Source organism: Panthera onca, chromosome C1 (genome assembly GCF_046562875.1).
Source record: "Panthera onca isolate mPanOnc1 chromosome C1, mPanOnc1 haplotype 2, whole genome shotgun sequence".
NCBI classification, from domain to species: Eukaryota; Metazoa; Chordata; class Mammalia; order Carnivora; family Felidae; genus Panthera; species Panthera onca.
The window spans coordinates 204,428,172-204,445,879 of NC_138346.1; the positions used below are offsets into that span (position 1 = coordinate 204,428,172).

Consider the following 17,708-nt stretch of genomic DNA (forward strand, 5'->3'; position numbering starts at 1 on the left):
ATGGATTAGTTTTTGCCTCTTTTTCAACCACATAAAGTGAAACCATATAGTCCAGATTGATCCTTTTAAATCCAAGTCAGAATATGTTACTGCTCTGCTCAGAACCTTTGGATGGGTCTCCACTTCTTAAATAAGAACCCAGAGGCCTCCCCAGGGCCTGCAAGGTGCCCCCACTGCCTCTTCAACCCCATCTCTTTTTTTTTTTTTTTTTTTTTAATTTTTTTTTAATGTTTATTTATTTTTGAGACAGAGAGAGACAGAGCATGAACAGGGGAGGGGCAGAGAGAGAGGGAGACACAGAATCTGAAGCAGGCTCCAGGCTCTGAGCTGTCAGCACAGAGCCCGACGTGGGGCTCGAACTCATGGACTGTGAGATCATGACCTGAGCCGAAGTCGGACGCTTAACTGACTGAGCCACCCAGGCGCCCCTTCAACCCCATCTCTTGATCCGCTCCTTTTGTTCCCTCAGCCCCAGACACGCTGTTCATATTCCTTGAATACATTGAGTATGCTCTTTTTTTTGTGGTCTTTGTCTTCAGTTTTCTCTTTGCCTGGAATGTTCTTCCCTAAACATTCTTCCTTGCTTCCTTCAAGTCTCTGCGTAGGCGCCACCTTGAGGCTTACCCTAATTGCTTACCCTAATTGCGCTATTTAAAATTGCAGCCTCCTCTCAGCACTCGCCCCGCCCTCCCATAAAGCTTGTTGTCTATGAAAATTACCTTTTTTTTAAAGGGCACTTTTAGGTTCACAGCAAAATTGAGCAGAAGGTAGAGATTTCCCATATACCTCCTGCCCCCACATGTGCACAGCTTCCCTCATTATCCACATTCATTACAACTGATGAACCTACATTGACACATCATTATCACCCAGAGTCCATAGTTTACATGGCTCATTCTTGGGTGTTGTACATTCTCTGAGTTTGGACAAATTTATAATGAGATGTATTTACTGGTATAGTATTATGCAGAGTAGCTTTATTGCCCTGAAAATTCACTCTGTTTATCTCTCCTGATCTTTTTATTGTCTCCATAATTTGACTTTACCAGAATGTCATATAGCTGGAATCATATAGTATGTAGCCTTTTCAGATTGGCTGCTTTTACTTTTAAGCTGCCTCCTTGTGTTTTCATGGCTTGATAACTTCTTCCTTTCTTTCAAATTTTTTAAAGTTTGTTTTGAGAGAGTACACTTGAGTGTGTGCAACTAGGGGAGGGACAGAGGGAGAGAGGGAGAGAAAGAGGATCTCAAGCAGGCTCCACACTGTCAGTGCAGAGTCCAGTGCAGGGCTCGAACTCACGAACCATGAGATCATGACCTGAGCCGAAGTTTGATGCTATGGTTGGCACCCCATAGCTCATTTCTTTTTAGCCAAATAATATTCCATTATTTGGATATACCACAGGTTATCCACTCAATACCGAAGGACATCTCGTTTGCTTCCAAGTATTGGCAGTTATGAGTAGAGGTGCTAGAAATATCTACATGCAGATTTTACTCCTTTGGGTAAATACAAAGGAGTGCTATTGCTGGATCATATGGGTAAAACTGTTTAGTTGTAAGAAACCACCAAACTGTCTTCCAGAGAAGTTGTATCAGTTTGCATTCCCACTAGCACTGGGAATTCCTGTTGTTCCACATTCTCACTAGCATTTGGTATTGTTGGTGTTTCAGATTTTGGCCATTCTGATAGGTGTATAGTGATATCTCATTGTTTTGTGTTCCCCTGACGACATGATGTGGAGCATCTTTTCATATGCTTATTTGCCACTTGTATATCTTATCTGGCCATTTTTTTAATCAAGTTATTTTCTTATTGTTGAGTTTTAAGGATTCTTTGTATTTTAGGTTTACACTCACTCTTTTATCAGATATGTCTTTTGCAAATATTTTTTCCCACTGTAAAGCCTATCTTTTCAGTCTCTTAACATTGTCTTTTGAAGAGTAGTTTTTAATTTTAATGAAGTCCAGCTTACCAGTTATTTCTTTTATGGATCATGCCTTTGGTATTGTATCTAAAAAGTCCTCATCATACCATACCCAAGGTCATCTTAAGTTTTCTGGTCTGTTACCTTCTAGGCACTGTATAGTTTTTTCTTTTTAAGTTTGTTAACTTAAAGTTTGTTAAGTCTGTTCTTTATTTAGTGGGTGAGGGGCAGAGAGGGGAAGAATCCCAAGCAGGATCCACGCTATCAGTGCAGAGCCTGATGCAGGGATGGAACTTACTAACAGTGAGATCATGACCTGAGCCAAATCAAGAGTTGGACAGATGCTCAACTGACTGAGCCACCCCAGGGCCCCTGCACTTTATAGTTTTATGTTTTACATTTAGGTCTGTGACCCGGTTTGAGTTAGTATTTTTGAAGGGTTTAAGGTCTGTGTCTGGGTTCGTTGTTTTGAATGTGGGTGTTCATTTGTGCCAGTACTACCTGGTGAAAAGACCATCTTCGCTTCATTGTATTGCTTTTGCTTCTTTGTCAAAGATCAGTTAACTATGCTTATGTGGATCTATTTCTGGGCTCTCTTTTCTGTTCTTTTGATTTATTTGTCTATTCTTTTACCAATACAACATTGTCTTGAATACTGCAGTTTTATAGTTAAGTCTTGAGATCAGGTAGTGTTAGTCTCCCAACTTTGTTGTTCTTCAATATGTGTTGGCTGTTCCGGATCTTTTGCCTTTCCATATAAATTTTAGAATCAGTTTGTTGATATCCACAAAATAATTTGCATGAGGTTTTGATTGGGATTACATTTACTCTTTCAAGTTAGGAAGAATTGACATTTGGACATTATTGAGTCTTCCTATCCATGAACATGGAATATCTCTTTATTAATTCTTCTTTGATTCATCAGTTTTTTAAAAATGTTTATTTATTATTGAGAGAGAGAGAGAGAGAGAGAGAGAGAGACAGAGCATGAGTGGGGGAGGGGCAGAAAGAGAGGGAGACACAGAATCAGAAGCAGGTTCCAGGCCCCGAGCTGTCAGCACAGAGCCCGACACGGGACTTGAACTCACAAACCGTGAGATCATGACCTGAGCTGAAGTCGGACGCTTAACTGAGTGAGCCACCTAGGCGCCCCAATCCATTAGTTTTATATAGTTTTCTTTACATAGGTCTTGTACATATTTTGTTAGGCTTATATTTATGTAATTCTTTTTTTTTTGGAGCTGGGTGCTAATGTAAATGGTATTGTGTGTGTGTTTTTTAATGGTATTGTTTTTAAAAAAAAGTTTATTTATTTATTTATTTGGGGGGAGGGGGAGGGTCAGAGAGAGGAGAGAGAGAGAATCCCAAGCAGGCTTCATGCTGTCAGTGCAGGCCCAGTACAGGGCTTGATCCCACGAACCATGAACTCATGACCCGAGCCTAAGTCAAGAGTCAGCCGCTCAACCAACTGAGACACGCAGGCGCCTCTAATGGTATTATGTTTTTAATTGCAAATTCCATTTGTTCATTGCTGGTATATAGGAAAGAGACTGACTTTTTTTTTTAAGCTTATTTATTTTGAGAAAGCATGCATGCAGCAACAGAGAGAGAAGAGATAGAATCCCAAGGAGGCTCCTCGTTTTCAGCACATGGAGCCCGATGCAGGGCTTGATCTCCTGAACTGTGAGAGCATGACCTGAAATCAAGAGTCAGACGCTTAACTGACTCCAGTCACGCAGGTGCCCTACAGCTGACTTTTGAATGCTAACTTTGTATCTTGCGTTCTTGCTGTAGTTGCTTATTAGTTCTGGGGAATTTTTTTTTGTTATTGTTGATTCATTTGGGTTTTCTACAGTCATGTCCTGTGCAAAACAAAGAGTTTCATTTCTTCTTTCCCCCCCTTTTTTTGTTTTTCTTCTTGTCTTACCATATCAGCTAGGATTCTAGTACAGTTTTGAGAAGCTGTGGTAAGGGGACTTCTTGCTTTGTTCTTGATCAGAGAACAGTTTTCCACCTTTAAGTATGATGCTAGCTGTAGATTTTTTTTTTTTTTTTTAAATAAAGTTGAGGAAGTTTCCCTCTATTCCTCATTTCCTGAGTTTTATTGTGAATGGGTATTGGGTTTTGTCAGATGCTTTTTCTGTATCTTTTTATAAGATCATGTGATTTTTCTTCTTTAGTCTGTTGACAAGCTGGATTACATTAATTGATTTTTGAACGTTGAGCCAGTTTTGTATACTCAGGATAAATCCCACTTGGTCATGGTCTGAAATTCTTTTTATACAGTGTTGGATTAGATCTGCTAATATTTTGTAAGATTTTTACATCTATGTTTATGAGAGATCTTAGTCTGTGGGGTTTGTTTTTCTTTGTCTGGTTTTGATGTTAGGGTAATGCTGGCCTCAGAATGAGCTAAGGAGTATTTCCTCTGCTTCTAACTTCTGGAAGAATTTGTAGAAAATTGTATAATTGGTATAATAGCTTCTTTTTTTTTAAATTTATTTATTTTGAGAGAGAGGGTATACTTGTGAGTGGGGGGAGAGGAAGGAGCAGAGAGAGGGAGAGAGAGAGAATCCCAAGCAGGCTCTGTGCTGTCAGTGCTCAGCGCAGAGAACCCAACCCAGGGCTCTGTCCCACGAACCATGAGATCATAACCTGAGCCGAAATCAAGAGTTGGATGCCACCCACATGCCCCTGAAGAACTCTTCTAACATTTCTTGCAGGGCAGGTCTACTGGCAACAGATCTCAATTTTTATTTGTCTAAGTCTTTATTTTTCCTTCACTTTTGAAATGGTACTGATTTTTTTTTTCTTTTTTGTGGGGTACAGAATTGTAGTTTTGGGTTTTTGTTTTGTTTTACCTTTCAATATTTTAAATATTTCACTTCACTGTCTTCTTGCTTGCATGACTTCTGAGAAGTCAGATGGAATTCTTATCTTTGCTACTCTGTAGGTTAGGTGTTTTTTTTCCTGGGCTTCAAGATTTTTTTCTTTATCCTTGATTTTCTGCAGTGTGAATATGGTATGTCTAGGTATTGGGTTTTTGTTTTTCTTTTGTCTTTATGGCATTTATCCTGCTTGGTGTTATTTGGTGTCTGACACTAATTTTGGGAAAATTTTCAGTCATTATTGCTTCAAATTTTTCTTCTGTTAATTCCCATTACAAGTGTAGTTGTCCCATACTTATTGGATGTTCTGTTCCCTTTTTTTTAGTCATTTTTCTCTTTACTTTTCAGGCTTGGAAGTTTCTATTGACATACCCTCAAGCTGAGAGTCTTTACTCTGGTTCTGTTAGTCTACTGATAAGATAATCAAAGGCAGTCTTCATTGCTGTAACAGTATTTTTGATCTCTGTTTTAAAAAATATATGGTCTTGGGGCACCTGGGTGGCTCAGTTGGTTAAGCATCTGACTCTGGCTCAGGTCATGATCTCAACAGTTTGTGAGTTCGAGTCCCACATCAGGCTCTGTGCTCATAGCATGCAGCTTGGAGCCTGCTTCAGATTCTTTGTGTCCCTCTCTCTCTGCCCCTCCCCTGCTTGTGCTCTCTCTCTCAAAAATAAATACTTAAAAAAATTTAAAAATTAAAATATGTGGGTTTTTTTCCCATTTATTTATTTTGAGAGAGAGGGAGAGCGTGCATGCATGTGCTAGTTGGGGAGGGGAAAAATGGGGAGAGAGAATCCCAAGCAGGGATATGGGGCTGGAACTCATGAACCACGAGATCATGACCTGAGCCAAAGTCGGATATTTAAACTACTGAGCCACCCAGGTGCCTGTAACATTTTGTGGATTCCTAGAACTTCCATTTCTGTTACTCATTTGTTCTTGTATGGTGACTACTTTTTCCGTTAGAGCCCTTATCACAGTAGATATTTTAAATTTCTGGTAATTCCAACATCTGCCATTTCTGAGTCCAGTTTTGATGCTTGCTCTGTTTCTTCAAACTATTTTTTGCCTTTTAGTATGCCTTATAATTTTTTTTGGTGAAAGCAGGACACGATGTCCTGGGTAAAAAAAAAACTGAGGTAAGTAGGCCTTTAGTGATAGCCTTTTCCCCTTCTCCTCCCAACCTCCCATACCTCTCAGGTGGTACAGGATGGCTGGAGGGAGCAGGAATTGGGTATTTCCCTTCCCCCAGGTTCTGGTTTCAAAACGGTTGGTTTAACACTCCCCTGTTGGATGCACAGGGCGGGGAGTCCTCGTACAACTCATGGAGGTAAAGCTCACCAAATGGGGGGCATCCCCCCCTAACACAGATTCCCTCTTGTTCTTAACTCTCCGAGTTGTCCACACTGAGCCTCCAGCAGTTTGTCAATTGCAGTTTAGGTTTTCCTACCCTGCTGCTGGTTCCCCATGGAGGTTTCTACTGGTGAATTTCTATTTTTGTAAATTGTTGATTCTTTGCATCCACTTGTCTAAGTTTTAGGGAAGTGGTTTTTGTGACCTCATTTCTCTCATGGATCTAAGAAGAGTTGTGAATTTTCAGTCTGTTCAGTTTTTTATAGATTAAGACACAGAGTGATGACTTCTAAGCTCTTTACATTTGCATTTCTGGACCAGAAGTGGGAAATCTGCCCTACCGTCTCTGTGCTTTTTACTTCTTTCCTCCCTTAATTTTTTTTTTAAACTGTGGTAAAAAATGCATAACATAAGATATATTCACCATTTACAGTTCAGTAGGGTTAAGTATATATTTGCACATTGTTGTGCAACCAGTCTCTGGAACAGTTTTTTTTATCTTGCATGACTGCAATTCCATACCCATTAAACAGTAACTCCCATTTCCCCCTCCCCCAGCCTGTGGCAACTACCATTCTACTGTGTTTATTTGAATTTGAATATTCCTAGATACCTCATATGAGTGAAATCATCTACTATTTCTCTTCTGTGACTGGCTTGTTTCACTTAGCACAGTGTCCTCAAGGTTCATCCAGGTCTCCTTTTTAAGGCTAACATTTCACTGTAGCATATACTACATTTTGTGTCTCCATCATCCATTGATAGACAGACACTTGGTTGCAATAGTGCTGTCATGAACATAGCTGTACAAATTATCTCTTTAAGATCCTGTTTTGAATTTTTTTATAGTTAGGCCTAGAAGTGGAATTGCTGGATCATACGGTAATTCTATTTTTAATTTTTGGAGGAGCTGCCATACTGTTTAGCTTTGCCATTTTATTTTCCCACCAACAGTGCACAAGGTTCCAATTTCTCCATATTCTCACCACCACTTGTTCTTTTGATAGTGGCCATCTTGATGGGTGTGAAGTGATATCTCATTGTGATTTTGATTTGCATTTCCCTAATGATGAATGATGTTGAGTATCTTTTCATATGCTTGTAGGTCACTTGGGTATCATCTTTGGATCAATTATTCAAGTCCTTGGCCCAGTTTTTAATCATGTTGTTTGTTTTTTGTTAGGTTGTAGGAGTTCTTTATATATACTCTGCTTATTGATGCCTTATCAGATATATTATTAATATCTACTCTTACCAAGGTCTAAAGTTGTAGTAATTCCATCCTCCTCCTTCAAAATACAGAGTTTTAAGAACACTTGAATTCTGATTTCCTTCTTTAGGACTTAACATGTTATTATCTACCATTTCAGGTAGTTCCACTTTGGTTTTATCCTGCCCTTCCCCTTCCCACTCCCAGTTAATTTTTGTTTATTCTTTAACTGAACCCATGCTTGTTTGGGTTGATTTCTTTGCTTACTGTTTCTTCTTGCATCTCATGCCTTTCCTAAGTGATCATTTTCTATATTCTTTTCTTTTCCTTTAAGTAGGCTCCACCCCCAGCGTGGAGCCCAACACAGGGCTGGAACTCATGACTCTGAGATCAAGAGTCAGATGCTTAACCGACTGAACCACCCAGGTGCCCCATCTATATTCTGAATTACATCCATAAATAGTTTTTTCAGTGAAAGTCTGTTAATAATAAACACTTAGGTTTTTATTTTCCTTTGTGTTCTGAAAAGTTTTCAATTGTACCTTCTTTCATAAAGATATTACGTCTTTTGTCTTTTTTTTTAAGTCTGAGTGAGAGTGGGGGGCCGGGGTGGAGAGTGAGAGAATCCCACGCTGTCAGCACAGAGCCTGACTTGGGGCTCGAACGTACAAACCATGAGATCATGACCTGAGCTGGAACCAAGAGTGGGACCCTTAACCGACTGAGCTACCCAGGTGTCCTGTTTTTTTTTTAATTTTTAAAATTTATTTTTAATTTATATCCAAGTTAGTTAGCATATAGTGCAATGATTTCAGTAGATTTCAGTGCTTTATCCCTTATGTGTAACACCCAGCGCTCATCCCAACAAGTGTCTTCCTTAATGCCCCTTACCCATTTAGCCCATCCCCCACCCGCAGCCCCTCCCAGCAACCTTGTTCTCTGTATTTAAGAGTCTCTTATTTTTTGTCCCCCTCCCTGTTTTTATATTATTTTTGCTTCCCTTCCCTTATATTCATTTGTTTTGTATCTTAAATTCCACATATGAGTGGAGTCATATGATGTTTGTCTTTTTTTGATTTATTTTACCTAGCATAATACCCTCTAGTTCCATCCACGTAGTTGCAAATGGCAAGATTTCATTCTTTTTGATTGCCAGGTAATACTCCATTGTGTGTGTGTGTGTGTGTGTGTACACACCACATCTTTATCCATTCATCTGCCGATGGACATTTGGGCTCCTTCCATACTTTGGCTATTGTCGATAGCGCTGCTATAAACCTTGGGGTGCATGTGCCCCGTCAAAACAGCACACTTGTATTCCTTGGATATACACCTAGTAGGGCAGGAACTTTTTGAGGAACCTTCATACTGTTTTGATAAGTTCTTTAATGTTTATTTTTGAGAGAGAGAGAGAGAGAGAGAGACAGAGTGTGAGCAGAGGAGGGGCAGAGAGAATCCGAAGTAGGCTCAAGCCTCTGAGCTGTCAGCACAGAGCCTGACACAGGGCTTGAACTCGTGAACCACAAGATCATGACCTGAGCTGAAGTCTTCAGGATGTTTAACCGACTGAGCCACCCAGGCACCTCTCTAGTTTTTTTGTTTTGTTTTGTTTTTTTAAAAAGATTTTTAAGTAATCTGTACATCCAGCATGGGACTCAAACCCACAACCCTGAGAACCAAGAGTTGCGCGCTCTGAGCCAGCCGGGTGCCCCATCATGTCTTTTGTCTTCTATTTGACACTTAAGTTTCTGTTGAGAAGCCAGTTCAGTTGTTACTTCTTCATAGAATATTCTTCCTTCTTGTTGCTTCTCTTCTCTTTGTGGTATTCTGCTGTATCCTTATCATGTGTCTAGGTGCAGATTTAACTTTTACCCTGCTTGGTTGGGACTTTGTTTCCTAAATATGAGGCTCCCTTTCATCAACTCTTGAAAAATACTTAGCTAGTAGTTCTGCCTCTCCCCCATTTTCTCTGTTCCCTCCTTTTGGGCCACCTGTTAAAACTTCATTTTTGGACCTCTGTATTTTATTCCCCCTATTAACCTTTCTTTCACAAAATTTTTAAGTTTGTGCTACCTTTTGTAATCTCCTTATATCTCTTCTCAAATACTGCATTCTTTTCATTTGCATCTAATTTGCCACTTTTTTTTCCATTTCTAAGCGAGTCTATTTGGTTAATTTAAAAATCTTCTGATCTTTGTTGATACCATTTTCTTGTCTCCTGGTTTTGATTCCTTCTTTTATGACTTTAAACACTGGAATGTACTTACAGTTTCTAGTGCGTCTTACTAACGTTGGTTCTTACTGGTGTAAATACCTGTTGTTCAGTCATAGTAAAAGATTGGTCCTTCTGTGTTTTGTAATTTAGAATTGTAAACTCAGGTTCAGCAGGACTTTATCTATGGGACTCTTACGTGACCTTGGTAGAGAGTCTCTCTCTCCAGAGTATTTTTGTTTACCTCTGGTAGGTTTCCCAGGGATTTTACCAGGCTGAGACCATTTTTGGTTAGATTCTCTGCGAGGAGAAGTTGATATCAGACCCCTCAAGGCAGGGTAAATCTGAACTCTGAACTCAAGTGAAGGCAGGCCGAAGATTATAAATTCTCTAGGGATATATACCCTTTTGTTTCTCCCCTCACGGAGCCTAGGTCCTTTTATCTCCCTGGTGTCAGTGAGGTGACTTTTTTTCACTAATCTACTTCTTTCCCTGAAGCTGTTGTAGTTCTTAATAATCTTAGGATTATTTACTGCTTTGTTACCTAGAGCTCTATGCATTATCTCAGAATGATAATGGGGAGAGATATGGTAGGGATTATTATACCCATTTTACAACTAAGTAAAACTGGAGCTGTTACTCTCCTGAGATGACTCTCCTGACATTATGTAGGTGGCAGATGGTAAAGAGATGGTAAAGAGCTTGCCATGAGAAATGGGGTATTCTTCTGTGTTTTTTTGCCATGCAGCCACTGGTAGCATTCTTCATTAGGATGAAAGTAGGTATCACCTCAACATCAGTCATAAAGAAAAACCAGTGTTTTTCTGCAGGTTTATGAAAATTTATTCATTCAACAGATTTGAACACCTGCTGTGTTCTAGGCACAAGAATTAATACGAGAGGTCTGTTAACAACTGGGAGCTGAAGTACAGATAATTGGATTTGCTGCCTGACATGCTTTCTGCTTTCCATCCAAGTTAGTTAGCATATAGTGCAACAATGATTTCAGGGGTAGATTCCTTAATGCCCCTTACCCATTTAGCCCATCCCCCCCTCCTACGACCCCTCCAGCAACCCTCTGTTTGTTCTCTATATAAAGAGTCTCTTATGTCTTGTCCCCATCCCTGTTTTCATATTATTCTTGCTTCCCTTCCCTTGTGTTCATCTGTTGTGTCTTAAAGTCCTCATATGAGTGAAGTCATAGGATAGCTGTCTTTCTCTAATTTCACTTAGCATAATACCCTCTAGTTCCATCCACGTAGTTGCAAATGGCAAGATTTCATTCTTTTTGATTGCCGAGTAATATTCCATTGTGTATATCTGCTTTCCTTCTATAGACTGATAATGGTCTCCAGCTGCCAAAGAAGGTTGTGGATGCCAAGAGAAAGGTAACCATTTCTCAGCCCCCTGAGTGGAACTGGATGCCTCTAGGAGCCCACACCGGCTAGCAGTAGACATGGCTGAATTTACAAGCTACAAGGATACTGCCTCCAGCCGCCACTTGCGGTTTAAGTTACAAAGTCTAAGTCGCCGCCTCGATGAGTTGGAGGAAGCCACAAAAAACCTCCAGAGAGCAGAGGATGAGCTCCTGGATCTCCAGGACAAGGTGATTCAGGCGGAAGGCAGCAATTCCAGCATGTTGGCGGAGATTGAAGTGTTGCGCCAGCGAGTGCTGAGAATTGAAGGCAAAGATGAGGAAATTAAGAGAGCAGAGGATCTGTGTCAGCTGATGAAGGAGAAGCTTGAAGAGGAAGAAAACCTCACCCGGGAGCTGAAATCTGAGATTGAACGGCTTCAGAAACGAATGGCTGAACTGGAGAAGCTGGAGGAAGCCTTTGGCAGGAGTAAGAACGACTGTACCCAACTCTGTCTGAGCCTGAATGAGGAGAGAAACCTGACAAAGAAGATCTCCGCTGAGCTGGAAATGCTCAGGGTCAAAGTGAAAGAACTAGAATCTTCCGAGGACCGCCTGGATAAAACTGAGCAGAGTTTAGTGTCAGAGTTAGAAAAACTGAAGTCATTAACTCTGAACTTCGTAAGTGAGAGAAAATACTTGAATGAAAAGGAGAAAGAGAATGAGAAACTGATAAAAGAGCTCACTCAAAAACTGGAGCAGAACAAAAAAATGAACCGAGATTATTCAAGGAACGCTTCTAATCTTCTGGAAAGGAATGACCTGCGGATTGAGGACGGGATCTCCTCCACACTGCCGTGCAAAGAATCAAGAAGGAAGGGCGCTCTGGACTATCTAAAGCAGGTAGAGAATGAAACAAGAAACAAATCAGAAAACGAAAAGAACCGAAATCAAGAAGACAACAAAGTTAAAGATCTCAACCAAGAGATTGAGAAACTCAAGACACAAATCAAACATTTTGAATCTTTGGAAGAAGAGCTTAAGAAAATGAGGGCCAAAAATAATGATCTTCAGGATAATTACCTAAGTGAACAAAATAAAAACAAACTCTTAGCCAGCCAGCTGGAGGAGATAAAGCTACAAATCAAGAAACAGAAAGAGTTAGAGAACGGGGAGGTAGAAGGGGAAGAGGCTTTCCTGTCCGGCAAAGGCAGGCATGAGAGGACTAAGTTAAGAGGCCATGGCAATGAGGTACCTGTGTCCAAGCACACACCGCGGGAACTGTCCCCTCAGCAGAAGCGGGAGAGGCATCGAAACAGAGATATTGCGCTCAACAATGAAAACTGTTCTCTGGGCAATAGGCAGGTTTCCTCTCCCAGTTTCACCAATAGGAGGGCAGCCAAAGCTTCCAACATCGGGGCGGGTACAGACAGTGGGACTCAGGAGACAAGGAGAACTGAAGACCGATTTGTATCTGGCTCCTCTCAGAGTGAAGGGAAGAAGTCCAGGGAGCAGCCTTCAGTGCTTAGCCGCTACCCACCTGCTGCTCAGGAGCACAGTAAAGCTTGGAAGAGTACTCCCAAACCAGGTACTGAGGGTGGGTTGAAGGGAAAAGTGGAGAAGACAACACGAACATTTAGTGATAATACCAACCATGGATCTGTTCCCAGTGACGTACTGGGTAGAGCTGACAAGGCTTCTGACACCCCTTCTGAGGCCCTCTTTGGCAAAAGGGGGCAGGTACCTGGCAATGGAAGTCAGGTAACCCAGGCTGCAGACTGTGGCAGTCCTAAGGCAGTTGGAGCTCTGGCCTCATCCCGAAGATCTTCCTCAGAAGGGCTCTCCAAGGGCAAAAAGGCTGTCAGTGGCCTGGAGGCTGATACCACTTCCCCAAATTCCAAGCCTCCACTTTTATCAAAGTATCCTTATAATTCCAGAAGCCAAGAGAACATCCTTCAGGGCTTTTCAACCCCAAATAAAGAAGGTGTTGATCAACCCGTAGCAGTCGTGATGGAAGACAGCAGTCAACATGAGACCCTGAGGTGCCGGGTCATCAAGCCCAGTGGCAGAGAGAAGCCAGACTCAGATGACGACGTGGATGTGACGTCTCTTGTTACTGCCAAATTGGTAAACACCACCATCACTCCAGAGCCAGAGCTCAAACACCAACCCAACTCTAGAGAGAGAGCCAAATCCCGAGGGGGACTCAGAACCTCCCTGTTTGAGAATGATAAAGATGCTGGGACAGAAAGTGAGTCTGTGAAACCTGTCAGAGCCTCCACCAATGCCACGGAATTCCCAGACGCCAATGGTGCTGGGGTCAAAAGCCAGCGGCCCTTTAGCCCCAGAGAGGCGTTGCGGTCTAGAGCCATCATCAAACCTGTCATCATTGATAAGGATGTGAAAAAAATCATGGGAGGATCTGGAACTGAGGCCACAATGGAGAAGCAGAAATCCACCTCCAAACCAGGGCCAAACAAGGTGACAAGCAGCATAACTATCTACCCCTCTGACAGCGGCAGCCCCAGAGCTGCCCCAGGTGAGGCCCCGAGGGAAAGGCACACATCCACCAGCAACATCCAGGTTGGGCCAGCAGAGCTCACATCAGTCAGCAACCACGTCAGCTCCCCCTTTGAGCTCTCCATTCACAAACATGACATTGCTCTGCAGTTCACAGAAGCTGAAAGAATGGGAGATGGGCCCCTGAAGAACAAGCCAGAAACAGTGGTCTCTCGGAGCAGCATTATAATCAAGCCATCAGATCCTGTGGAGAGGAACAGCCATGCCCCCCCAGCGGAGACAATCAGGTGGAAAAGCCATAGTGCCCCTTCAGAAGTGGGCTCTTCAGATGCCAGACACGTTACTGTGCGGAACGCCTGGAAGAGTAGGCGAGACTTGAACTCCTTAGAAGACCCCCCAACTCGAATAGGTAGAAACGTGGAAGCCACCAACGCCTACACCCAGAGGGCCTCCACAGACTGTTCAGACCTTGGACAGCCCAAGTTGTACCTTTGTGAGCAGGGTGCTCAAAGGGCAGGAAATTCAGGGGATGCCCCTGAGCTCACCTCCAGAAGGACCCAGAGTAGCCTCACCGTGTCTGAGGTGCTGACTCGTCGGAATCGGGTGGGAGACACTGCCTCGGCTGCAGCCTGGAACCACTCGGCAGGCGCGGTGAGCCCCACTGCTGCCCCCCCCTCCCCCCTTTACTCTTTTACCTTCCTCTTTGCTCCTTCTGCTCTGGCCTGTGTGTCTCAGGATTATGCGGCTGAGAAATCCTGGGAGAGCTAGCTGGATTGCTCAGAGAACTGAAAATAAGGTAGGTTTGGCCTTGAAGAAGAGTTTAGTACCTTGAAGGAGGTGTTTGCCAGAGAGCAGCAGGAGTTTCCCAAACTCCCTTTTCCAGTTTGTCTCTTCTATATATGAAGGTCGCACAAAAAAGAGAGATCTAGCCTCCATTCTCTTGGTTTGCCAGCACAGCGAAAAAAAAAACCTCCCCCTAAAACCCTGTAGAGCAGCACCTAGAAGCCCAAGAACCAGCTGCGGCCACTGGGAAGCCCTATGCCAGGGTACCCGGTGACCCTTCTGTAGCACACGTAGGACGGGGGTGGGGGGGGCAGGGAGAGGGTTTTCACAGCCAAGTTTTGCCAGCTGCTGGCCTATGGGGGAGGAGAGTGAGGCTTCCACTGGGCCTACTTTATATACTTTGTGTCCACGTGTCACTTTATTTTGTCTAAACCATTTTGTCATCAGTCTGAGGGCAGAACTAGTTCAGTACGGCTCATTACAGGATAGATAAATCCAGAACCACCTCCGCCTCTGAGGGTCAGAGTGTCAGAACAGCACCTAAAGGGGAAGCCCCTAGGAGTGTCTTTTTAGATGTGGAGCCTCTGAGGATGAAAGACGTTTTGGAAGTGGTTTCCTTCTTTTTAAAAGGCAGGTGTATTCACTTGAAATGTCCTGTGAGTCCATATAGGGTACTCACCATCTGACAGAGCACGTTCCCACTGGCACAGTTTCTCCAAGAGCCCTGTGGGCAGGTATTATCTCCACTTTTTAGATTTACACTGATGGTCAGAGACACAAAGTGTCATACCCAAGGCCACCCAAATGAATTATTGGATGAGAGCTAGGATTTGAATCCAAGATTCCGTTTTTTTTTTTTTTTGTTTTTGTTTTTAAATGTGTATTTTTGAGAGAGAGAACACGGGCAAAGAGAGAGGAAGACACAGAATCGCAAGCAGGCTCCATGCTGTCAGTGCAGAGCCTGATGATGTGCAACTTGAACTCACAAACCGAGATCATGACCTGAGCCGAAATCGAGAGACAGAAGTTTAACCTGCTGAGCCACCCTGGTGCCCGCAAGATTCCCGTTTCTGAATCCAGTACTCTTTCTACCCCGCCAACGTTTCTCATACTTCTGTTTTGATCTGCGTTCTCTCTCAAGGACCAACGCTGAAAAGGCAGAACTCTGGTAGGAGAGTGGAGAGAGAGAGAGGGGTGTTTAGTCCCTTGAAGCTCTGGCTGACAGACAGGATAAGGCATAGGTGTAGGACCCAAAAGGGAAGGCACCTGGGCTTTTTGGTAGTTTATAAGTGGAAAGTAGGAAAAGCGTGCTCCGGTGTCCTTTTCGGCAGTACATACTCCCTTGTTCCGCAGCAGGGAAATGCAGCCTGCATGCGCAAAACTCAAGGATCTCTGGGCCTCCTTCCAGGACCACGTGGTGCAGGCCCCGTCCTCCACACGCCCTTGCTCAGTTGTGAGCCGCCAGTCTACCCTCTGAGCCCCAGCAGCTTGGGAGTTTGTAGTCTACCGGTTTCCTTAGGCCAAAGCGAATCTCTGCAGTGAAGCTGTTGTCTGTCTGCACTGTACCTCCCTCTGCCAGGCTGAAGAAGACCACTGGGAGAGGGAGGGAGTGTGTCTTGTTACTCGCTACTGTCCTTCGCAGCTCACTTTTTGTCATTTTTGGCACAGGAGGAAGGTGACGACTGCACACTCGGTGTCCACAGACGACTGCACAACTCCCTGGAGCGGTCTGAACTGCCTGCGAAGCAGGGGTTGCCAGAGCCCGGGCGAGCCCGGGCTGAGGAACGGTTACGGCCAGCCAGGCCCTGTGCCGAGGACAACTGAACCAGCTGGGTGAGGTCTGCTGTCTCCTCTGCTCCTGCTTCTCCGCTCTCCTGCCTTCCTGCCCTATGAAGGATGCAAACGCCAGGCCTTGGCTGGGAGACTGTGGCAAACCAGGCTGTGGCTTGGGTCATTTTGCCAGTTGGCCAGAGGGGATCAGAAACTACAAGCTGGACATAGTCACCCAAGCCCAGCCTTCCCTGATGCATGAGTTCTCTCTCCTTGCCCCTGTCCCCAGATCGGATGGGCCACTCTGGCCCCCAAATGGGGAAAGATCTAGAAACCCCTTGTATCCTCACCATACCACAACAGCTGAAAGCTCTCCTCTGCTTCTCAGTGGGTCAGAGGGCAGCCCCTTCAGTGTGGTTCATTTCTTCGTCTCACCGCATCCAGTTCACTCCTTGTTTGCCCTGGGGGCCTAAGTACCCCCTAAGACTTAGCAGCCATCACCTCCATCTAGGGGGCTTCTACTCCTTTCCCCTTTGGAGTTCCTCAGACTTGTACAGCAGAAGAGGTCTGTGCTGCCTCTAAGGGATTACGGGACCAACCTTTAGGCTGAAGCTTCTCGGACATCGCCCCCTGGCTGACAATTGTTTCCTGGGGGCAGAGCACACGGGTACCCACCTATTGGAATGGCATCATCCCTCCCCTCCCCTGGCTCTATGCTCACCTTCCAAAGGCACCTGGAAGTGCACAAGCCTCACGCATCTCCTTTTCTGGGCACCCGTAATGCTGCTGGCACTGCCTGCTCCTCTCCCGTGGCTGGAGACTTCAGGCTGACTCCGTCGTTTCCATCTTTGGAATACTTCCGGACTAAACTGGGCCTGACCCAGCATACTCTGCCTTCTAGGAAGTGCCCAGCAAGGGGGAAAGTGGGCTGGAAGAAACATTTCCCCAGTCACTCCACAAAGCAATAGTTCCATGAAAGGCATGGACTTTCTTCCTCTTCCTTCATTCCCCCGTGGAGGAGGAGGAATCGCACTTTACCGAACTGATGCATTCCTACAGAAGTGGGCCCATGGTTTCTGCAAACTGTCGTGATGACTTCACTGGAGGAAAAGTACTACGTGCCCACTGAGGGCCCCAGGTTAATATAATACAAAATGCAGCAAACCTTTCAGGAAGCCACATAAAGTTGAATAGTTTCCTTATGTCACATGGGGAAGTTGAAAAGAACCGTATATTCTTGGCACTGCTTTTTGTGTAACTTTCTCAGTTCAGAGAAGGGCTCCCTTTTCAAAGGCTACTTTTAATGGCACAGACACTGTTCCTTCATAGTGAAAGAGAGCATTACTAGGAGTCAGGAAAGCTGAATTTGCTTCACGGCTTTGTACTTTCTTGCTGTGTGACTTTGGGCAAGTCACTGTCCTCGTGGGGCCTCAGTTTCCTTATCTATAAAATGAATTCTTTGTAATGGTCTCTAAGGGTCCTAAATCTGGCATTCTGAGGTTGTTCTGTTTACACTGTCCTATGGGGGGTGATTCTGCTTTTGGAAGGTAGCATCCGGATGGTTTTGGGGAATGGGTCCTCCCCGGCCTTGTTTTCCTGGGCCTTATTCTTTCCATGTTCTAATGTCAGGAGGATGAGCTCAGAGAAGCTCCCTCATTTTTCTAGTTTGTAAGATGAAGGGATGAGATCA

General features: G+C 43.9%; 1 protein-coding gene across 7 annotated transcripts in view; it reads left to right on the forward strand.

Annotated features, from left to right (window-relative positions):
* Positions 1-16,144, forward strand: part of LUZP1 (leucine zipper protein 1) — a 97,429-nt gene extending 81,285 nt beyond the window's left edge. For all 7 annotated transcript variants that reach the window (XM_060626665.3, XM_060626661.2, XM_060626659.3 and 4 more), the window contains 2 exons: positions 10,929-14,116; positions 15,917-16,144. In XM_060626665.3, coding sequence (XP_060482648.2) covers positions 11,048-14,116; positions 15,917-16,072 — 3,225 coding nt within the window. In that variant the 5' untranslated portion in view covers positions 10,929-11,047 and the 3' untranslated portion in view covers positions 16,073-16,144. The remainder of the gene's footprint in view (positions 1-10,928; positions 14,117-15,916) is intronic.
* Positions 16,145-17,708: the final 1,564 nt, after the last annotated feature.